Raw genomic sequence first — 16704 nt, forward strand, 5'->3', positions numbered from 1 at the left:
GGCTGAACTTTGGTTCACACATAAACTGGTCATGTCCGCACTGTACTGCAGAACTGATGATCACCTGAATCCAGGTTGCCTCAAAGCACGATGTCAAATTTCAGAACCATCTTTAAAGTATGCATTTATTCTTCCTCCTCACTGCTCTTTGCCGGTGTTTTTACATAATGATCCTTCTCAAGAGACCTGGCCCTTTCTTGAACTCTAGTACTGTGGTTGTTTTAAAAAATAGAAAACTTCCTGAAGACTGAGTTGGTGATTGACCCCAGTTTGAGAATGTGACATCAGATTTGATCTCGTAGCACTGCACTTTCCTGAGCTTTGTTCTGGGCACTTACAACTCCCATTTAGAAACACTGTACTGGCAAATGATCAAGTTATTTTTGTGTATGGTGGCATCTGGGGATCCGATTTAATTTTTCTTCCAGATGAATAGTCAACTGTCCCAGCACCTTTAATCAACTACACCATCTTTTTTCCCCACTGATTTTAAATGTCTAGTCAATCAAACACAAGGTTCCACACACTTATAGGTCTGTTTCTGCACATTCATTTGGTCTATTCTCAGACCAGCAGACAGTGTTTTACTATTACAGATTTAATTTGCCTGGCTATAAGATGAATCCATCACTTCTTTTCTCCTTTAACGTCCAAATTCTTCTCTTCTCTTCCTTATGAATTGGAGAATCAGCTAAGGTCCATGATAGGACCTTTGGGGTTATTCGCGGACCTACACTGAGTATGTAGAGTAATTGGGGTGGGAGGGGGAAGATTGACATCTTTATGGCACTGAGTCTTTCATCCATAAACATTTATGATGTCTTCTTTTCCTTTATAGCTTTCAATAGCATTTCATAATTTTCTCTAAAAGTATTTTGCACATCTTTTGTTAGATTTATTTCTTCATAGCTTTTGCTGTGATTATGAATGTGATCTTTTAAAAATTGTTTTCTAATGGGTTGTTGCTGGTATATGTGAATAGTATTGATATTTGATTATTAGGTATCCATGGATCTTGATGAATTTTAGATGTAAGAGTTTATCTATAGATTCTCTCGGAGGATAATGTTTTCCCATTTATTACAACTCTTCTTCCATGTCCCCACCTCTTTCTTCTCAGATTGCTTAGGATGCCCCATACAAAGTTGTGAGAGTGCTTGACCTAGTGCTTTTATCCTGACTTTAAAGGAAATATTTTTGTGGTTTTACCAGTTAAAAATAGTATTTGTTGTAGGTGTTTATAGATACCCTTTAGAAGGCCAAGGAAAACTTTTGTCTATGAAGGGCTGTTACATTTTCTTAAATGCTTGTCCGGAATCTATGTTGTGTGGCTTTCCTTTTATAAATTTAATGTAGTAGATTACATTAATAGATTTTTTCATGTTAAACCATTACATTTTGCTAGGTTTGGTTCACTAACATGTAGTTTAGGATTTTTCATCTATGGTCATGAGTTAACTTGACCTGTACTTTTCATTTGTCATATTGGCCTTATCTGGTTTTCATGTCAGGTTTACACGAACCTCATAAAACAAGTTGGAAAGTATTTTGGGGTTTTTGCTTTTCTAGAAGAATTTGTGAAAATTAAACATCTTTTTCTTGAAAAGCTTATAGAACTTGCTTGAGAAGCTATTTTATCCTTGTGTGTATGTGTGAATATTGTTGACTACTGAGTCACTTTCTCTATTGGTCAAGTACCTAACCGCATTTCCTATTTCTCTTTGTGTCAATTTCAAAAAAAAAATTATTTTTTCCTGTGAATTTGTCTATTTTATCTAGGTTTTGGGTCAAAGAAACATGAAAATAAAAAATCACTTAGATACATTACAAATACTACAAAATACTGCCACTCAACATTTTTGGGACATTGTCCCAAATATCCTCTTATCCATCTCTAATTATGTCCTTTTTTATTTATTTTACTTGTTTAACAAATACTTGATAGTGCCTACTACATGCCCGGCAATAGTCTAAGTACTTGCCAACTACTAATTGATTTCCTCCTTATAACAACTTTAAAAGACAGAAACTGTAGTTATTATCCTCATTTTACATGTGGAAATCGAGGCGTAGAGAGGTTTGGCAGCTCTTCCAGGGCCACACAGCTAGTAAATCACAGAGTTGCAGTTCAAACCAGCTTGTCTAGCTCTAGAGGTCATACATTTCACCACTATTTACACTGCCTCTTTATTGTTAATATTGATTTTCATTCCTAATATTGATTATTTATGATGTTTCTCTTTTTTTTATCAGTCTTTCCAATTTTTTATCAATTTTTTGCAGAACCGATAGATTTATTGATCCACCCTACTGCATATTTATTTTCTTTCTTATTACTTCTGTTCTCATCCTTATTCATCCATTTTATCTACTTTCCTTGGGTATATTTTTCTTTTAACTGTTTTAGTTAGAAACTCAATTCTTGTCTTTTCAACCTTTTAAGGCTTTATTTGTTTTCCTAACTACTGCTTTAGTTACATAACACAACAATGTTAATTGGTAGTATTGTGTAGTATTTATAGTGTATCTAAGTGCTTTTTTTATTTTCATGTTTCTTTGACCCAAAAGTTATGTGTTTTTAAATTTCCAAAAGTGTGTTTTTAATCGATTTTAAATATTGATTTCTAATTTTATTTCACTGACCAGAGAATATGATCTGTGAGATACCAATTCTCAAAAAATGTACTGAGATTTGTTAATGGCCTGGTACATGGTCAAGTTTCTAAAATAGTAATGATGTTTTACCTATTAATCTATCAATTAATGAGAAATTTATGAATATCTCCCAATTTGATGTAAGTTTGTCAATATTGCCTTGTTGGTTTTGTTTGTTTGCATGCTTGCTTGCTTTAGAAAATTTGAAGCTATTCTTAAGGATTTTTGTCTTCTGGTCCATTTTGCCTGATATTAGTAGACCCCTAACAGCCTAGTGTGCACCCCTAGCACAGTGGTCGGCAAACTCATTAGTCAGCAGAGCCAAATATCAACAGTACAACGATTGAAATTTCTTTTGAGAGCCAGATTTTTTAAACTTAAATTATATAGGTAGGTACATTGTTATTAACCTACCTATATAGTTTAAGTGCTGTTGAAATTTGGCGCCTCCCCTGCGCTGCGTATACCACAGCCCGCCTGCGCTGTGTCTTCCTTCGCCCGACCAACCAACACCCCCCCCACTTCTTCTAACGCCACTTCTTCAAAATAGACTCGCCCAGGCCGGAAACCGACTTCTGCGCATGGGCCACGAAGTTTCAATCTCACTGTACGTGCGCGCCCGCAAGTGGTATTTTGTGGAAGAGCCACACTCAAGGGGCCAAAGAGCCACATGCCCTAGCACATTTGCTGCTGGTGGGGTGCCAGGAGATTCACTGGTTGGTATCCAACCAGATTTTGTCTAAATTTCCTGGACCATGATTTTGTGGGTTGTGAAAATTTCCACTGTATGCATGTGTTACAGGCTTCAGGTCTCTGTTTATCCAAGAACTTTTTTTGTTTCCCCACTCCATGCCCCCAGAGCCTACAGCAGACAGCAAACCTCCCGGGCTTCTCTGGACTGCTGTGTGGGCTATTTCTAGACTCTCTTCATGCACTGGGCAATGCTTTGAAGACCTGCATTTAAAGTTACACAGTGTGTACTTGAATTTTATAGAAAAACAACGTTTATTTTTATTTTCCCATTTGGCATTTCTGCAGCAAACTTACTCCTTACCGTGACTGCTGTATTGCCTTGGCCAACTATTCCAGATGCTACGCCTTGTTTTTGAATCTGATAAACAAATATCAGAAGAAGCAGGTCAGTTCTTCGTGCATTTAATTCTTCAGTGTGTCTTTGTATCGGCGTATTCATGTAAGCTCATGTTGAATGACTTGATGTTTTAAATGTAAAGGTTTCTATTAGAAACTTCCATTCGATGTGTAATGGGCTGCCCCCCAGGAGGCAAAGAGTTGGGGAGGGAGTAGTTTGAGGCAGAAAAAGCCTCAATAAAATGTCCATGTGGTAGGAGGATTCCTGATTTAGGGAGCGGGTGGGTGGACTACCACAGCTTTGTTCTTCCCCTACATGAGAATCACCATGGAGTGAGGTGGGGGTGCACTGGTTATTTCCAGACCCCACCCCAAGCCTACTGAGTCAGATGGGTGGGGAGGGGCCTGGCCATCTGCTAATCAACAAAAACTGTAGGGACTTCTGATGTAAATTGAAGCTTGGGATATCCCTACACTTGGCATACTCTAAAAAGTCGTCTGGCACTGAAATTCTCTATTTCTTTGACCTTATATTTAGAAAACAAAATTTCTACATAAGTATTTAAAGGAAATAATTTGGTTTTAATGAATTGGGCAAAACCATGTCTAGTTGTTTACAAAAAGGAAGAACTCGCCCAGCTGGCATGGCTCAGTGGTTGAGCATTGACCTATGAACCAGAAGGTCATGGTTTGATTCCTGGTCAGGGCACATGCCAGGGTGTGGGCTCGATTCTGGGTAGGGGGTGTTCAGAAGGCAACCTATCAAAGATTCTCTCTTATCATTGATGTTTCTATCCTTCTCTCTCTCTCCCTTCCTCTCTCTGAAATAAAAAAATAAGGAAGAACTCACAAAGACTTCTCCTTAATAAAACTATAGTACTTAGTACAAATATAAATTTATATTATAAGTTTTTGAATAGTCGTTAAATGCAGTCCAATTTTATTCACCTTTATAAATGATCACAGTGACATCAACTCTTTACTGGAGACATTTTATATACATGGTTAATTTTCAAAATCATATCGTAAATTTCATCAGTTAACAATTAAGTTACATTTATGCTAAGAACATTTGTTATTATATTAACCAAATCAAAGCCACTTCACAACATAATTCCTATTTGCCACAAATAGCATTAAGCTTATTTTTACTCAGCCAAGTACAGAACTGGGTAAAAATAATGAAAATGATAAAATTTCTCAGATTTTACACTATTATTAATGATTTGTTAAAAGGTTGCAGGTCTCTTTTTGGTTATATGAATGACAGGAAAAATTCTTTGCTCTTACTATATCATTACTACATTTTAAAGATGATAAAAGCTTGCTTAAAGGGTTAAGTTTTTATTCAATTGTTAAAAACTGATTTTCAAATATGCATTTAAGTTTCTGATTTCGAGTATTTGGCTTACAAAGGCTTTCTCTATGTACTTTATATTTTCTCTAAATTACATGCTGTGAAAGACTTCAAGGGGTAAGAATTTGCCTTGTCAATGAATGAGTTTGACTAATTTACCTTAAAGTATTCACAATCTCCTGTTAATGTAAATGTCCATTAAGCATTTATAATTTTAGATTTTGGTACAATATATTATCAGAACTAAAATCTTTGGACAAGTGAATTAATCCCATGAAAAGCTTAGGCACACCTACTGGTTTCTTTTTTAGGGAAAAAACTAAAATGGTAGAAATGCTAAATACTATAGCATTAAAAGTATTATTTTAGATTATAAAAAAGATTTAGTTGTGGATTTTACATTGTAATTTTCTGTTGTGGATTTACTTCATGGTCTTTCATTGTAAATGTATTTTATCATCATTCTTTTTTTGCTCTGGTGTTTTGGTCAGACATAACTTAGATGACGGTTACTGGAGAAAACCATTTTGCCTTGCACTAGAATTTTTCAAATGTGGATGAAAGAAAACACTTGTTTTTAACAGTTTGATTTCAAGTTGTCATAACTTATAAAGAAAGAACACCCATCTGTTGAGTAATGACAAACAGCCTTATGGCATTACTAATAGATACTATTTGTCTCTCTGGTTGTAGCTTAGATGAAAGCCATGTTTAATAAACAGACAAAAATTCTGGTACCTTGCCAATATGAGACACTTGATGTGTCAGTATGGGAAGGGTATGCATTTTCTGGTTCCAGAGACTAAATGGCTTAAATTCTAATTGGCAAAAAATTTACCACACTTCTCACTGAACTACTTTTCACCTTAGTCCAATAGTTATCTGCAAAGCAATATTAGTGTTTAAACGCCATATTTTTCTCTATTGATTTACATTATAATTTTGTGTTTCTATTAAAATTATTTTGATCCAAAGAACAAAGAGCACCTTACAAACTATGTTTGGTAACATGCTGTTTATTCAGAACCATCAAGAAAATTTACAATGTATCCCCTTAATCACCAAACTTATTTCAATCATTGTGGTGAAAGTCATATTTAAATGTATTACAAAAGACATTAAAAATAACTTAGCCTCATCGTGATGTTCCAGAGGATCTTTGTCTACACTGGGAGCAGGAGTCTATCCATGAGGTTCTTTAAACGTCTATGTCTTCTTCCTGTAGATTTCTCTCTCTTCCCTTTCTCTTGGTTGTTACCTCTGCCTTTGGTAATGGTTGCCTGCCTTTGACAATTACGCATTTGCTTGCAATTACCAGGTGGACATCATAACCACATTTGTTAAAAGTAACACCTAAAAAGTCTGAAATAATATTGAATACAAATAGACCCTTAGTGAGAAGGGCCTAAGAGACTCTGATGAAATTTCCCTGGTTACTTCTCATCCCCAAAAGCAGATTTATATTTCAAGATGCACCTCTCACATCCCCTTCTCTGGGGAGCCTTTCAAGACCAGCCACTTCTTCTCTCATCAGTGCCTCATTTTAAAGACTTTCATGCAGCTAGTACACCCAGCTAGTATACCCGGAGCTAGGATCTAAGCAGTATGTCCGTGATGTTAATAACCACATCACTACAATTAAGAAAAATTATGCAAAACTTAGAGACAGGGTGTGGCCTGGGAGGCTGCATGTCCGGACAAAGTCATGCTGGGGCGCTGTTCCATCGGCAGGGCTTATTCTTGAGGAGAATGGGAATGTGTTTAAACTTGCCATTTAGAGCCCAGACACCAGAAAGTTACACATTAACTTGTAGATTTCTCTCTGGTAGACAAGATAACCTCCAAAGTTATGGTTTTATTACCCTGTAGGCCAGCGATTTCCAACCTTTTTCATCTCATGGCACACATACACTAATTACTGAAATTTTGCAGCAACACCAAAAACATATATTTTGCTGATCTGATAATAAAAATAGGTATAGTTTTGATTCATTCACACTGGCTATTGTGTTGGCTGTTGTCATTCTTTCATTTGGCAATCTGAGGAAAAAGAGGTCAGTGCCCCTGACTAAAATAAATAGTCAGGTATATTGCATGTTTAAACGTTCTTGGGGCACACCGGTTGAAAATCGCTACTGTAGGCTATTAGCCAGGTGTGTATCTAACCTAGTAACCTTATCCCACATGCTTTTTAGTGCTTATAAACACCCAGTTCTTTGATTGTTCTTAGAACCAACTTTATCATTGTATTGGATCCTTCATTGATGAGTTAATTTTTTTAAATGTGTTAATTTATATTTGTATAAAGATCATGTTGTTAGCATTCCTAAAATTATACTTTGACTTTATACTATCTTTTACTTGTACCAAAGAATGAAATGTTACCATTTTGAGCCAGCTTTGTTTTGTTTGTTGGTTTTCTTTGTGCGAGAGAGAAATAGATGCATAATTTATATTTTCTTCAAAACCAAACTTTTGTAGAAGAGCTGGGAAACTTATTCAGGCTACAAGGAAGTTGGTAGGTGTCCCAACTACTTCCTAATATCATTAACCAAAAGCTCCCATAGGTCTTTATAAATACATATTTCTTTTGTGATTCTGCAAGTGGTTATCACTTGTGTAGCTGCCTCACTCACTAGTGGGAGTTCCTAAAGGACAGAGGCCCTGTCTTGATACACCTGAGATGATGCTTGACATTGTAGGCTCACGATACGTGTTTAAAGAATGAATTTTGAGTATGTAAAATGTTTTGAAGTCTGTAAAGTATCATAAAATATTTTTTATAGTACTCTAGTACTTCTTCCATAAATATTTACTTCTCCTTAGTTTGGAGGAGGAAAACATAATCCCCACCCCCCACTTTTCCCATTGGTGGGCTGCCTTACGCAACAACAAAACTGAAGTGATGGATTTTAAATTACTTCAGATGAGTACGGCACCTTCACATTCCCCTGGCCCAGGTGGCCAGTGGAATACGATTTGATCTTCCCCCTTTCCTAGAAAGAAAATTAATTTCCAGAAATTCTACACCATGATCTGAGTCTATTCACCTGAGGTTTACGTGAACAGTTGAGGCTTGGGACTGGCCTTTGAAACATACATCAGCTCTCCGGCAGCCTTTTAAATAGAATGATCGCTTCCTATAACTATTTTTGTTTCAGCTCCAGGAAACGTTTCTGCAACACTAACTGTGGGTTGCAGACATAAACCTCAGAAGCTTTGCAGTCTCCTAATAGACACAGCTACCACCAAGTGAGGAAACAGTCTCTATACTTTATCTTTGTCCTGAGGGCTCAGCATTGCCTCTGGCTTAAAAGCCTGAAGACTACATTTGGAATCGGCGGAGATTTCCTTTTCCTGAGACTCACTGTTCAGTTAAATCGTGTTAATGGCCAACTATATTTTCAAAGAACAGAAACAGAAATCTTAAAAGAAAAGAAACCCCTCTCTAGTAATAAACGAAGTATCTTACACAAGCCTCTTTCAGTGACCTTCTCATCTGGGCGAGGAGCTTTGCAGCAGGGTGACCAGCTGCTGCCACAGGGGAAATCTTGCTGGGGACCAAGAGAGCACAGGGCCGCTGGCCACCGGGAGAAGTAGACTACCCACTCCCCCATCTGCTGCTGTTTCCCATGAAAAGAAAAGAACGTATGCGAGAAAATGCCAAAAGTAACCTTTTTCCTGTTTCTTGACATTATGCATATTCATCTCGTGTCAAGGTAAAGTCTGACTTCAGCGTATCAGAACGGGTCTTTTCAAAATCTGTCTCTATGAGATTTTCGCTTTTCTTTTCTACACATCTGTGTTGTGAGAATGATTAGCATGGAACATAGATGATTCTTACAAATCGATATTATAAAAACAATAGCTATTAAGGTGGTGCAATTTCTAATTCTGTCTTGATTTAAATCAGTGGCTTATCCTCAGAGTCACCTGGGGAGCTTTAAAAATACAGGTTCTCAGGCTCCACCCTGGGAGGTTCTGACCCAGGGCTGGGATGGGCCCAGGAACCTGTTTCTAGGAGGCTCCTCCAGGGATTCAAATGAACAGCAGGTTGGGGAACCTGTGGTATAAATTAAGGTGGTTCCTTAGCACATTTTTTGTCCAATATTAACAGCAGAAGGTTTTCTACAAAACCTGGAGAGATTCTAAATCAATCTAATCAGCCACACAGGGTCAGTCTTTCTCTCCAGGTGTGCGGCTGGAAGTGACTCTCACAGAGCAGGAGCCACATTAGCTGTGCCAGGTGTTGGTGTGCGTTTCCCCAGTCAGTGGTGACAACCACAGGCCTTTTGCCTTTCGGACCGGCAGCCCAGGGGTGCTCTTAGCTAGAGAAAACGGGATGGTGCCATCCACTGTCCTGTAAATTTTGTCCGCCAGACTGGTGTCAAAACAAGTGGTCCTGGGACCAAACACACTGATAACACTGATAGTGGGTTGATAGCCATCCCAGTGACGAGGCCCAGGTGCTGGTCCGAGTGGGCTGCTCAGGAGAGCTGAGCGCAGGGCCCCTCCTGTGGGACTCTCACTGCCACCTGCTGGAGGGAGAACTCATTAACCTCCCGTTGGTTGGATCGGCCATGAGTTGCTGATTTGTTAGTGACACAACCACCAACTTTTATTTTAAGACTAGAGGCCTGCTCTTATATCAGTCAGATGCAAAGCAGATGTACAGTCCTTAGTTCAGCCTAGCTTGATGTCTGTGTCGGTGGCCAGAGCTGTTTCATGCCTGAGGCACATAAAAAAAAAAAAAACCCTAGAGGCCTGGTGCACAAAATTCGTGCACAGGCAGGGTCCCTAGGCCTGGCTGGCAATCAGGGCCGATTGGGGTCTTCTGGCTGCTGGCCAGGGCCTTCCTTCATTCTGCACCGCCCCCTTGTGGTCAGCACACGTCATAGCGAGCGAGCGAACTCCCAGTCTCCCAGTCAAACTCCTGAGGGGACACTTTGCATATTAGGCTTTTATATATAGACTAGAGGCTCGGTGCACAAAAACTTGTGCACTCGGGGGTAGGGGGTCCCTCAGCCTGGCCTGTGCCCTTTCGCAGTCTGGGACCCCTCGGGGGTGACCACTTGCTGGCTTAGGCCTGCTCCCGGGGGAATTGGGCCTAAGATGGCAATCAGACATCCCTCTGGCAGCCCGGCAGCCTTCAGGGGATGTCCACTTGCCAGTGGGGAGCAGGACTGAGCTGCAGTCGGACATCCTTAGCGCTGCTGAGGAGGCAAGAGAGGCTCCCACCACCACTGCTGTACTGGCAGCCGTCAGCCTGGCTTGTGGTTGAGCAGAGCTCCCCCCAGTGAGAGCACATTAACCACCAGAGGGCAGCTCCTGCATTGAGTGTCTGCCCCCTGGTGGTAAGTGTGTGTCATAGTAACCAGTCATTCCCAGTCTTTCTGCTGTTAGGGTCAGTTTGCATATTACCCTTTTACTATATAGGATAGAGGCCTGGTGCATGGGAGGGGGCCGGCTAGTTTGCTCTGAAGGGTGTCCCGGATCAGGGTGGGGGTCCCGCTTGGGTGCCTGGCCAGCCTGGGTGAGGGGCTGATGGCTGTTTGCAGCTGGTCACACCCCCTTCAGGGTGGGGGTTCCCGCTGGGGTGCCTGGCCAGTCTGGTTGAGGGGCTGAGGGCCGATTTCAGGCTGGCGGGTGACTGAAGCTCCCAGCCTCTTTTTTTCTTCTTCTTTTTTTATTCTGGGATTTATTTACCTTCTATGGCTGTCACTGGAGCTGAGAGCTGGCTCCAGCTCTGAGGCCGTGGCTGGCTGAAAGCAGGTATCTGGGTTTGTTTAGCTTCTATAATTGAAACTCTGTTACCATCACTGGCGCTGTAAGCTCTGAGTCCGCTGCTGGCTGAAAGCAGGTATCTGGAGTTTGTTTAGCTTCTATAATTGCAACATTGTTGCATCCGGAGCTCAGCGCTGGGCTGGGGCAGGCGGGGAACCTTGACTTCCTCCGTCACTGGAGCAAGCAAGCCTCCTGTTCGCTTCAGCTGCATGGCTGCTGGCCGCCATCTTGGCTGGCAGTTAATTTGCATATCTCGCTGATTAGCCAATGGGAAGGGTGTCAGAGGTATGGTTAATTACCATGTTTCTCTATTATTAGATAGGATAGTCACAAAATATTCCTGCAGGTAATCCTGCTTTGAAAAACCTCTGTATATACCCATATCTAACCTTCGGAAGTTTGCAACAAATAAATCTGAGGGACACTAGTTCATTTAAAATAAAATGCGATCAGGCTTACACTGCCCCTCTTTGCACAGGGGCCGGGGCCTGTCTGTACAGGATGGTCACGGACGAGCCAGGGGTTCTGTTCAGCAGGAGCCTCGGAGACACGGAATCCACTCCTCCCAGCTCTAACAGAGGGCTTCCTCAGGGACACCACTTTGGCTCATGTCTGTGAGCTTACTTGGTCCAAGATCCACGGCACAGCTAATAACCCCAGTTGCCATACATATACAAAGTGAGACCAAAGCACAACATTTCAGTTGGCTTAATGCCATTCAAAAGCTGAACTTCAGCATTAGGTAAAATATCTATGAAAAGCACTGTCCAGAATTCTATTAAATGGCAAATTCCATTTAAGAAACCTGCATGTTTTGTATGCTCTATGGTGAGAAATGCATGTGGTACAAACCGAATGTGAAACAGATGGGCCTAGTAACGAAGGAACGACGGTGGGTGGAGGAGAGCAGCCTCGGGAGCTGCCTCTGACGTCGGCGTGTCTGCATTTAGCATCTCCGCAAAACACGTTTGGGTTTGTTTCTTGAAAGAACAGAAAGGGACTTTTCTCATTTCTCCTGTAAATATCTGCCGGGCAGGGTATCTGATAAAATGCCTCCAACATGACTTTTAAGACTGGCAATATTTTTGCAAAAGGTCAATGTCCCCAAAAAAGAACCCTTATCTCTATTCCCGCCACTCATGTCTATTGAACAACCTCCAGGCTGACCCTCTCCACCTGTAGAAATGTCCGGTGGGTGGAGAGGCGAGTTAACACACGGCTTCCAGAGGTGGGGCCATCATCAGAGCCTGCGCAACCCTGTACGGGAGCCACCAGACATGTCCTTGCTTAGGCTGCTTTGAAAGTCAGGCCTCTCATTCCATCCGGACTTCCCCTTAAGCGCCCTCTCCAGCCATGTGAGCCCCGTCTGACCTGGGTGCTTGGGCATCGTGGTGTTGACAATGAGACCAGGAATGATGGGACAGTGGGGGCTGCGGCACAGAGACATCAGCCACTCTTCTCACTGTTCTTCTCTAACGCAAGCACGGCTGTGCGGCTGCCAGGGACAGCATGACCTCTCTCTCCCCTCATCCTCTCTGGGGCCGGGGCGGATGGGTGAGGCAGGCCCCTGCACCTCTCACCCTGGCGCCTTTCTGTGGCCACTTGGCTGCGGCTCCCCTTCCACCTTCTGCCTGGCAGGAGCGTGCCCTGTGGCTCTCTTCCCAGGCCCTCTGCCGGCGCATTCCCAGTGGATGCCGAAAGCATTTGGCTGAGCTTGCTCCTTTTTTTTCAGCCCTGGCCTTGGTCTGCACCCCTGACCGGGCGAGCAGGCAGCACAACAAGCCCTCAGCTTGTTCATGCTTTCCAGCTCCTGCGGCTTTGCCCTTGTGGAACTGGCTCTTCCCCGACTCAGCATGGAACCCAAATGCCTGACTTAAAGAACAGGATGCAGTGGGATTCTAGCATTGCCCCGGTGCTCAGAAGCATACAGTGGGGTGATTTTTAACCTTTTCCATCTCATGGCACACATAAACTAATTTCTAAAATTCTATGGCACACCAAAAAATATATATTTTGCTGATCTGACTAAAAAAAAAAAAAAAAAGGCACAATTTTGATTCATTCACACCAGACAGCTTTTGCCATTGTTTTATTTGAGAATCTAAAGGTAAAGAGGTCAGTGCCGCTGACTCGTCAGGTATTGCATGGTTTTAAAAACCGGCGGCACACCGGTTGAAAATCACTGACATAGTGGATGCTCAGGAAATGAGTGCTGATGGAATGGACAGATGGATGGAGGCATGAAGTATCATCTCTTCTGGTTTTTAAATGACTTTCGACTAGGTTCTGGGTTTTGAGTCTCCAGCATCCCAGATCTCTCCATTGTACATGGTTCGGCGCTGATGCAAACTGTTGGCCCACCTTCCGTACCCTACGCTTCGTTAGCATTTTTACAGCAGCGCAGTCTGGCTTCTCAACTGGTAAAACTGACCGGGTCTCTGGCCACCGATAAGCTCCGTTCACGTCGGGGTTTTGAATGAGGGTGGGAGGTTGGGTAAATGTTAGAAATTGCAAATCCCGATTCAGCTCTCAGATCCAGATTGCACGAGAACTTTCCAACCAGGTTTTAAACAGAGCATGTTGATTAACGTAATTTCCTGGTTAAGCACATTGACAACCCCTGCAATTTAAACCTGTTTTTAAAAATCTTTCTAAACTGTTTTTCTTTACTTAGAAGTACCCCTAAGTGAAGTCTGCTGAACATCGTTTATTCTTTCTGTGACAGCCTGAGGCGGTTCCTTCCCCAGGGCAACAGGGTGCACATCAGTTATTGAAGGTGGATAGGAAGGGTGTGGGAGTCGGGGAGAAAGGCATTCCCTGTGGCTGGCTGTGGGCGGGGAGCCGTGTGCGGTAACGCAGAAGTGGTCCCATGGGGCCAGATGGTGCATTAGGTTCTGGCTTTGACGCTTGATAGGCAGTGGATGTTTTGAGCAAGGACGTGGGGTAGGAACTGTTCTTCAAGAAGTGGTGTTAACGTTGATCTCACAGGGAGGAAGCTCGTCAAGGGTCTCCGACAAGAGCCTCCCAACAGGTTAACCAGAGTGAGCATGGGAAGGAGGGAGTGGGGGGGCGGGGGGATTTTGAGATGATAGAGCAGAGGGAACTTGGTGACTGGTTGGGGAGGGGAGTGAGACAGGGAGGAATCAAAAATGTCCCTTGGGCTGGGTCTGGCTGAGTAGGAAGATGAGGGTCATTAGAATGAGGAGATGGGCTGATGGTAGTTTGGGCATCTATTCAAGTCCTGCCTCTTCTCTTCACCTGTGTTGGACTTTGGGGTCAGTGAGCCTCTGGATCAGTTGCCAGATCTCTGAGTAGAGGGGCATCTCCTTCTTCGACTTGAGGCCAACCTCTCTCACGTGGAAAGTAACATTCAACACCCGCTGCTGCTGCTGCTGGGAACAGACATGGACCATTCTGCTCAGCAGTGTCCTGCTCCTTGTTTTGTTCCTGTGAAAGCAGCTTTATCTACGGCCCTGTGGGGCTCACGCAGATTGCATAACGTGCTTACTCATTAGGGCACCACGTGTGAAACCAAAGAGAATATCCCACAGACTGAGGTCAGGCTTCTCACAGGAGGTGTACCTGTCTGAGCGCTGGTTGGCCACGGCTGTTGCTAGGCCGAGGCCATCTTAAGCAAAATTAGAAAGTCATTATGAACTGGTTATACTAGACTGCCTTCTTTTTTCTTTTTTTTTATGTATCTCTCCTATTTCATCTTCGTTTTGCTGTTTCATAGCCGTGGTAGGAATAAGCAGCTTTGGGTTAAATTTAGTAGAAATGCCATAAAAGTGCACTGTCGATTTATATGTAGTTCTCAGATACTGTCTAAGAAGGAAGGAGAGAATCTGTATCTCAGAAGAGAATTGCATATGGAAAGAGTTTCCTGCTGTGGAATCGCGGTCTCTGCAAATCAGTGACTTTTGGTCTTTGTCCAGTTTTTCAGATCTTGAGAGGATTTTTAGTAAAGTGATGTTTTGTAGGCTTGAGATGAACTGTGGTGGTGGAACAGTCAATGACCTCTCTCTCATGCCATCTTGGTGCAGCTCTGTGCCCGGGGCCGTGCGGAGGCCTCGGTGGTGAGCTCAGGGCCCGCAGTGCCCTCCTGCTCAGCCTCCGCTCGCAGGATTCCAGATGAGCCAAGACAAGTGCTGGCTTGGGAAAAAGGAAACGCCACTCCTGCCAGCCTCCTGGAGACTGCTTCTATTTCGGCCTGGCCTGTGCTCCCTCCATTCGTGGAGAATGTTTTGAGAAGGGGGAGGAGGGGAGAAAGCCTCAGCCAACCCCGAGAAAGACGACAGACACGGTGAGCGCAGCAGCTGCTGGAAGCGTGTTGAGGCAGACTGCGCAATCTGCCGGCCCCTTCCGTGGATCTCGCATGCCATCCTGCAGTTGGCATCGCTGCTGCCAGGAACCGCCCCCTCCTTTTCCTCTCTGACGGCAGGGAGAGATGGCTCCTAGCAGCGTGAACCCTTCCTGCCTTACCACCTAGTTTCCTCTCCCCAGGTCCCTAGGCCACGCTGGGACCACAGAGATGTTACAGCCGTGGGCAAACTACAGCCGGATCAGGCCTGTTTGAAATGAATAAAACTAAAAAAAAAAGACCGTACCCTTTTATGTAATGATGTTTACTTTGAATTTATATTAGTTCACACAAACACTCCATCCATGCTTTTGTTCCCGCCCTCCGGTCCAGTTTAAGAACCCATTGTGGCCCTTGAGTCAAAAAGTTTGCCCACCCCTGTTAGAATGAAAGAATCTTAGAAGTGGGAGGGGCCCGAGGGAACTTTTAAAAGAAAAGCAGCTTTGAGTCTTCCTGGATTAGCCACCTGTGAGGGTGGGTAGAGCTCCTTTGTATTTTGAAGAAAGATGACCGCTAAGGAAGCCTGCTTTTACCTACAGCCCCGTCCTCCTCTGCCTTGGGCCTTTTCCTCTAAGGCTGCTGGTAACTGCTAATCTGATAAACAAAGGTTATTGGAATCCCTCCCGGTGGCATAGTTGCATTTTAAAAGGAGATCATTCCCTCGCTGTTCTGAAAGAAGGCAAGTCCAAGGAGGAGATTACTAAACGACAAACACGTGGGAAGTAGGGCATGGATGCAGAAAGAACTCCAGGGCTGGGTAATGCGGGGTTCACAGCCTGACTCCGCCCTCGCTGGCTGCCAGACCGGCTCCTTGTCTGTAAAATAGCACAGCGCCCGCACAAGACCATTAGCACCCAAGCCGGTTGCAACCGGTCATAAGTTCTCCTTTCAAATCTCTCCCTCCCAGGACCCCCTTCACCACCGTGTGCAAGGTCGACCACACTCATAGGTCTGTTGTTGAATTACGAACGTAATTGTTGCTGTATCTGGTTTAGTTGTAAAATGTACTCACCTTGGGGTTTTTAGAAACATTTATTAATTTTTTGTGAAATAGATCATATATACAGAAAAGTTCATGAAACACATATGTACCAGTTAGCAAACAGTTGTAAAGGTGTCGCCCACGTAACCACTACCCAGGTCAAGAAAGACAAGTCCAGTCCTGCTTTAAAGTGGTATGCAGAGATAAGGCCGTGGTGTCCCCAGGGGTCATTTCTGGCTATGGCATCTGGGGAGGTGCTACTGGTATCTGGCAGTAGAGGCCAGGAATGCTAACACAAGGCAGCTAGCGCCCAGCAAAGAATTATCCAGCCCCAAACGTCAGTAATGCCGCCAACACCCCGCTGTCACACAATCTGACCAAACGTTATTGCCTGGTGTTTAGAAAGGCAGCTCTTTCACAGGTGGCCCTCCAGGAAAAGGTCCGGATCCTCCAGAACAAGCTTAGATGTACGTAATG

The 16704-nt window shown here is 43.3% G+C and overlaps 1 protein-coding gene across 1 annotated transcript in view; it reads left to right on the forward strand.

Moving 5' to 3' along the window:
- Window positions 1-16704, forward strand: part of ARMC2 (armadillo repeat containing 2) — a gene marked incomplete at its 3' end in the record, with an annotated part of 87545 nt that overhangs the window by 56292 nt on the left and 14549 nt on the right. The window contains exon 11 of the mRNA XM_081094861.1: window positions 3694-3793. Coding sequence (XP_080950987.1) covers window positions 3694-3793 — 100 coding nt within the window. The remainder of the gene's footprint in view (window positions 1-3693; window positions 3794-16704) is intronic.

Source organism: Myotis nattereri (assembly GCF_964212035.1).
Source record: "Myotis nattereri genome assembly, chromosome: 6".
Lineage (NCBI taxonomy): Eukaryota > Metazoa > Chordata > Mammalia > Chiroptera > Vespertilionidae > Myotis > Myotis nattereri.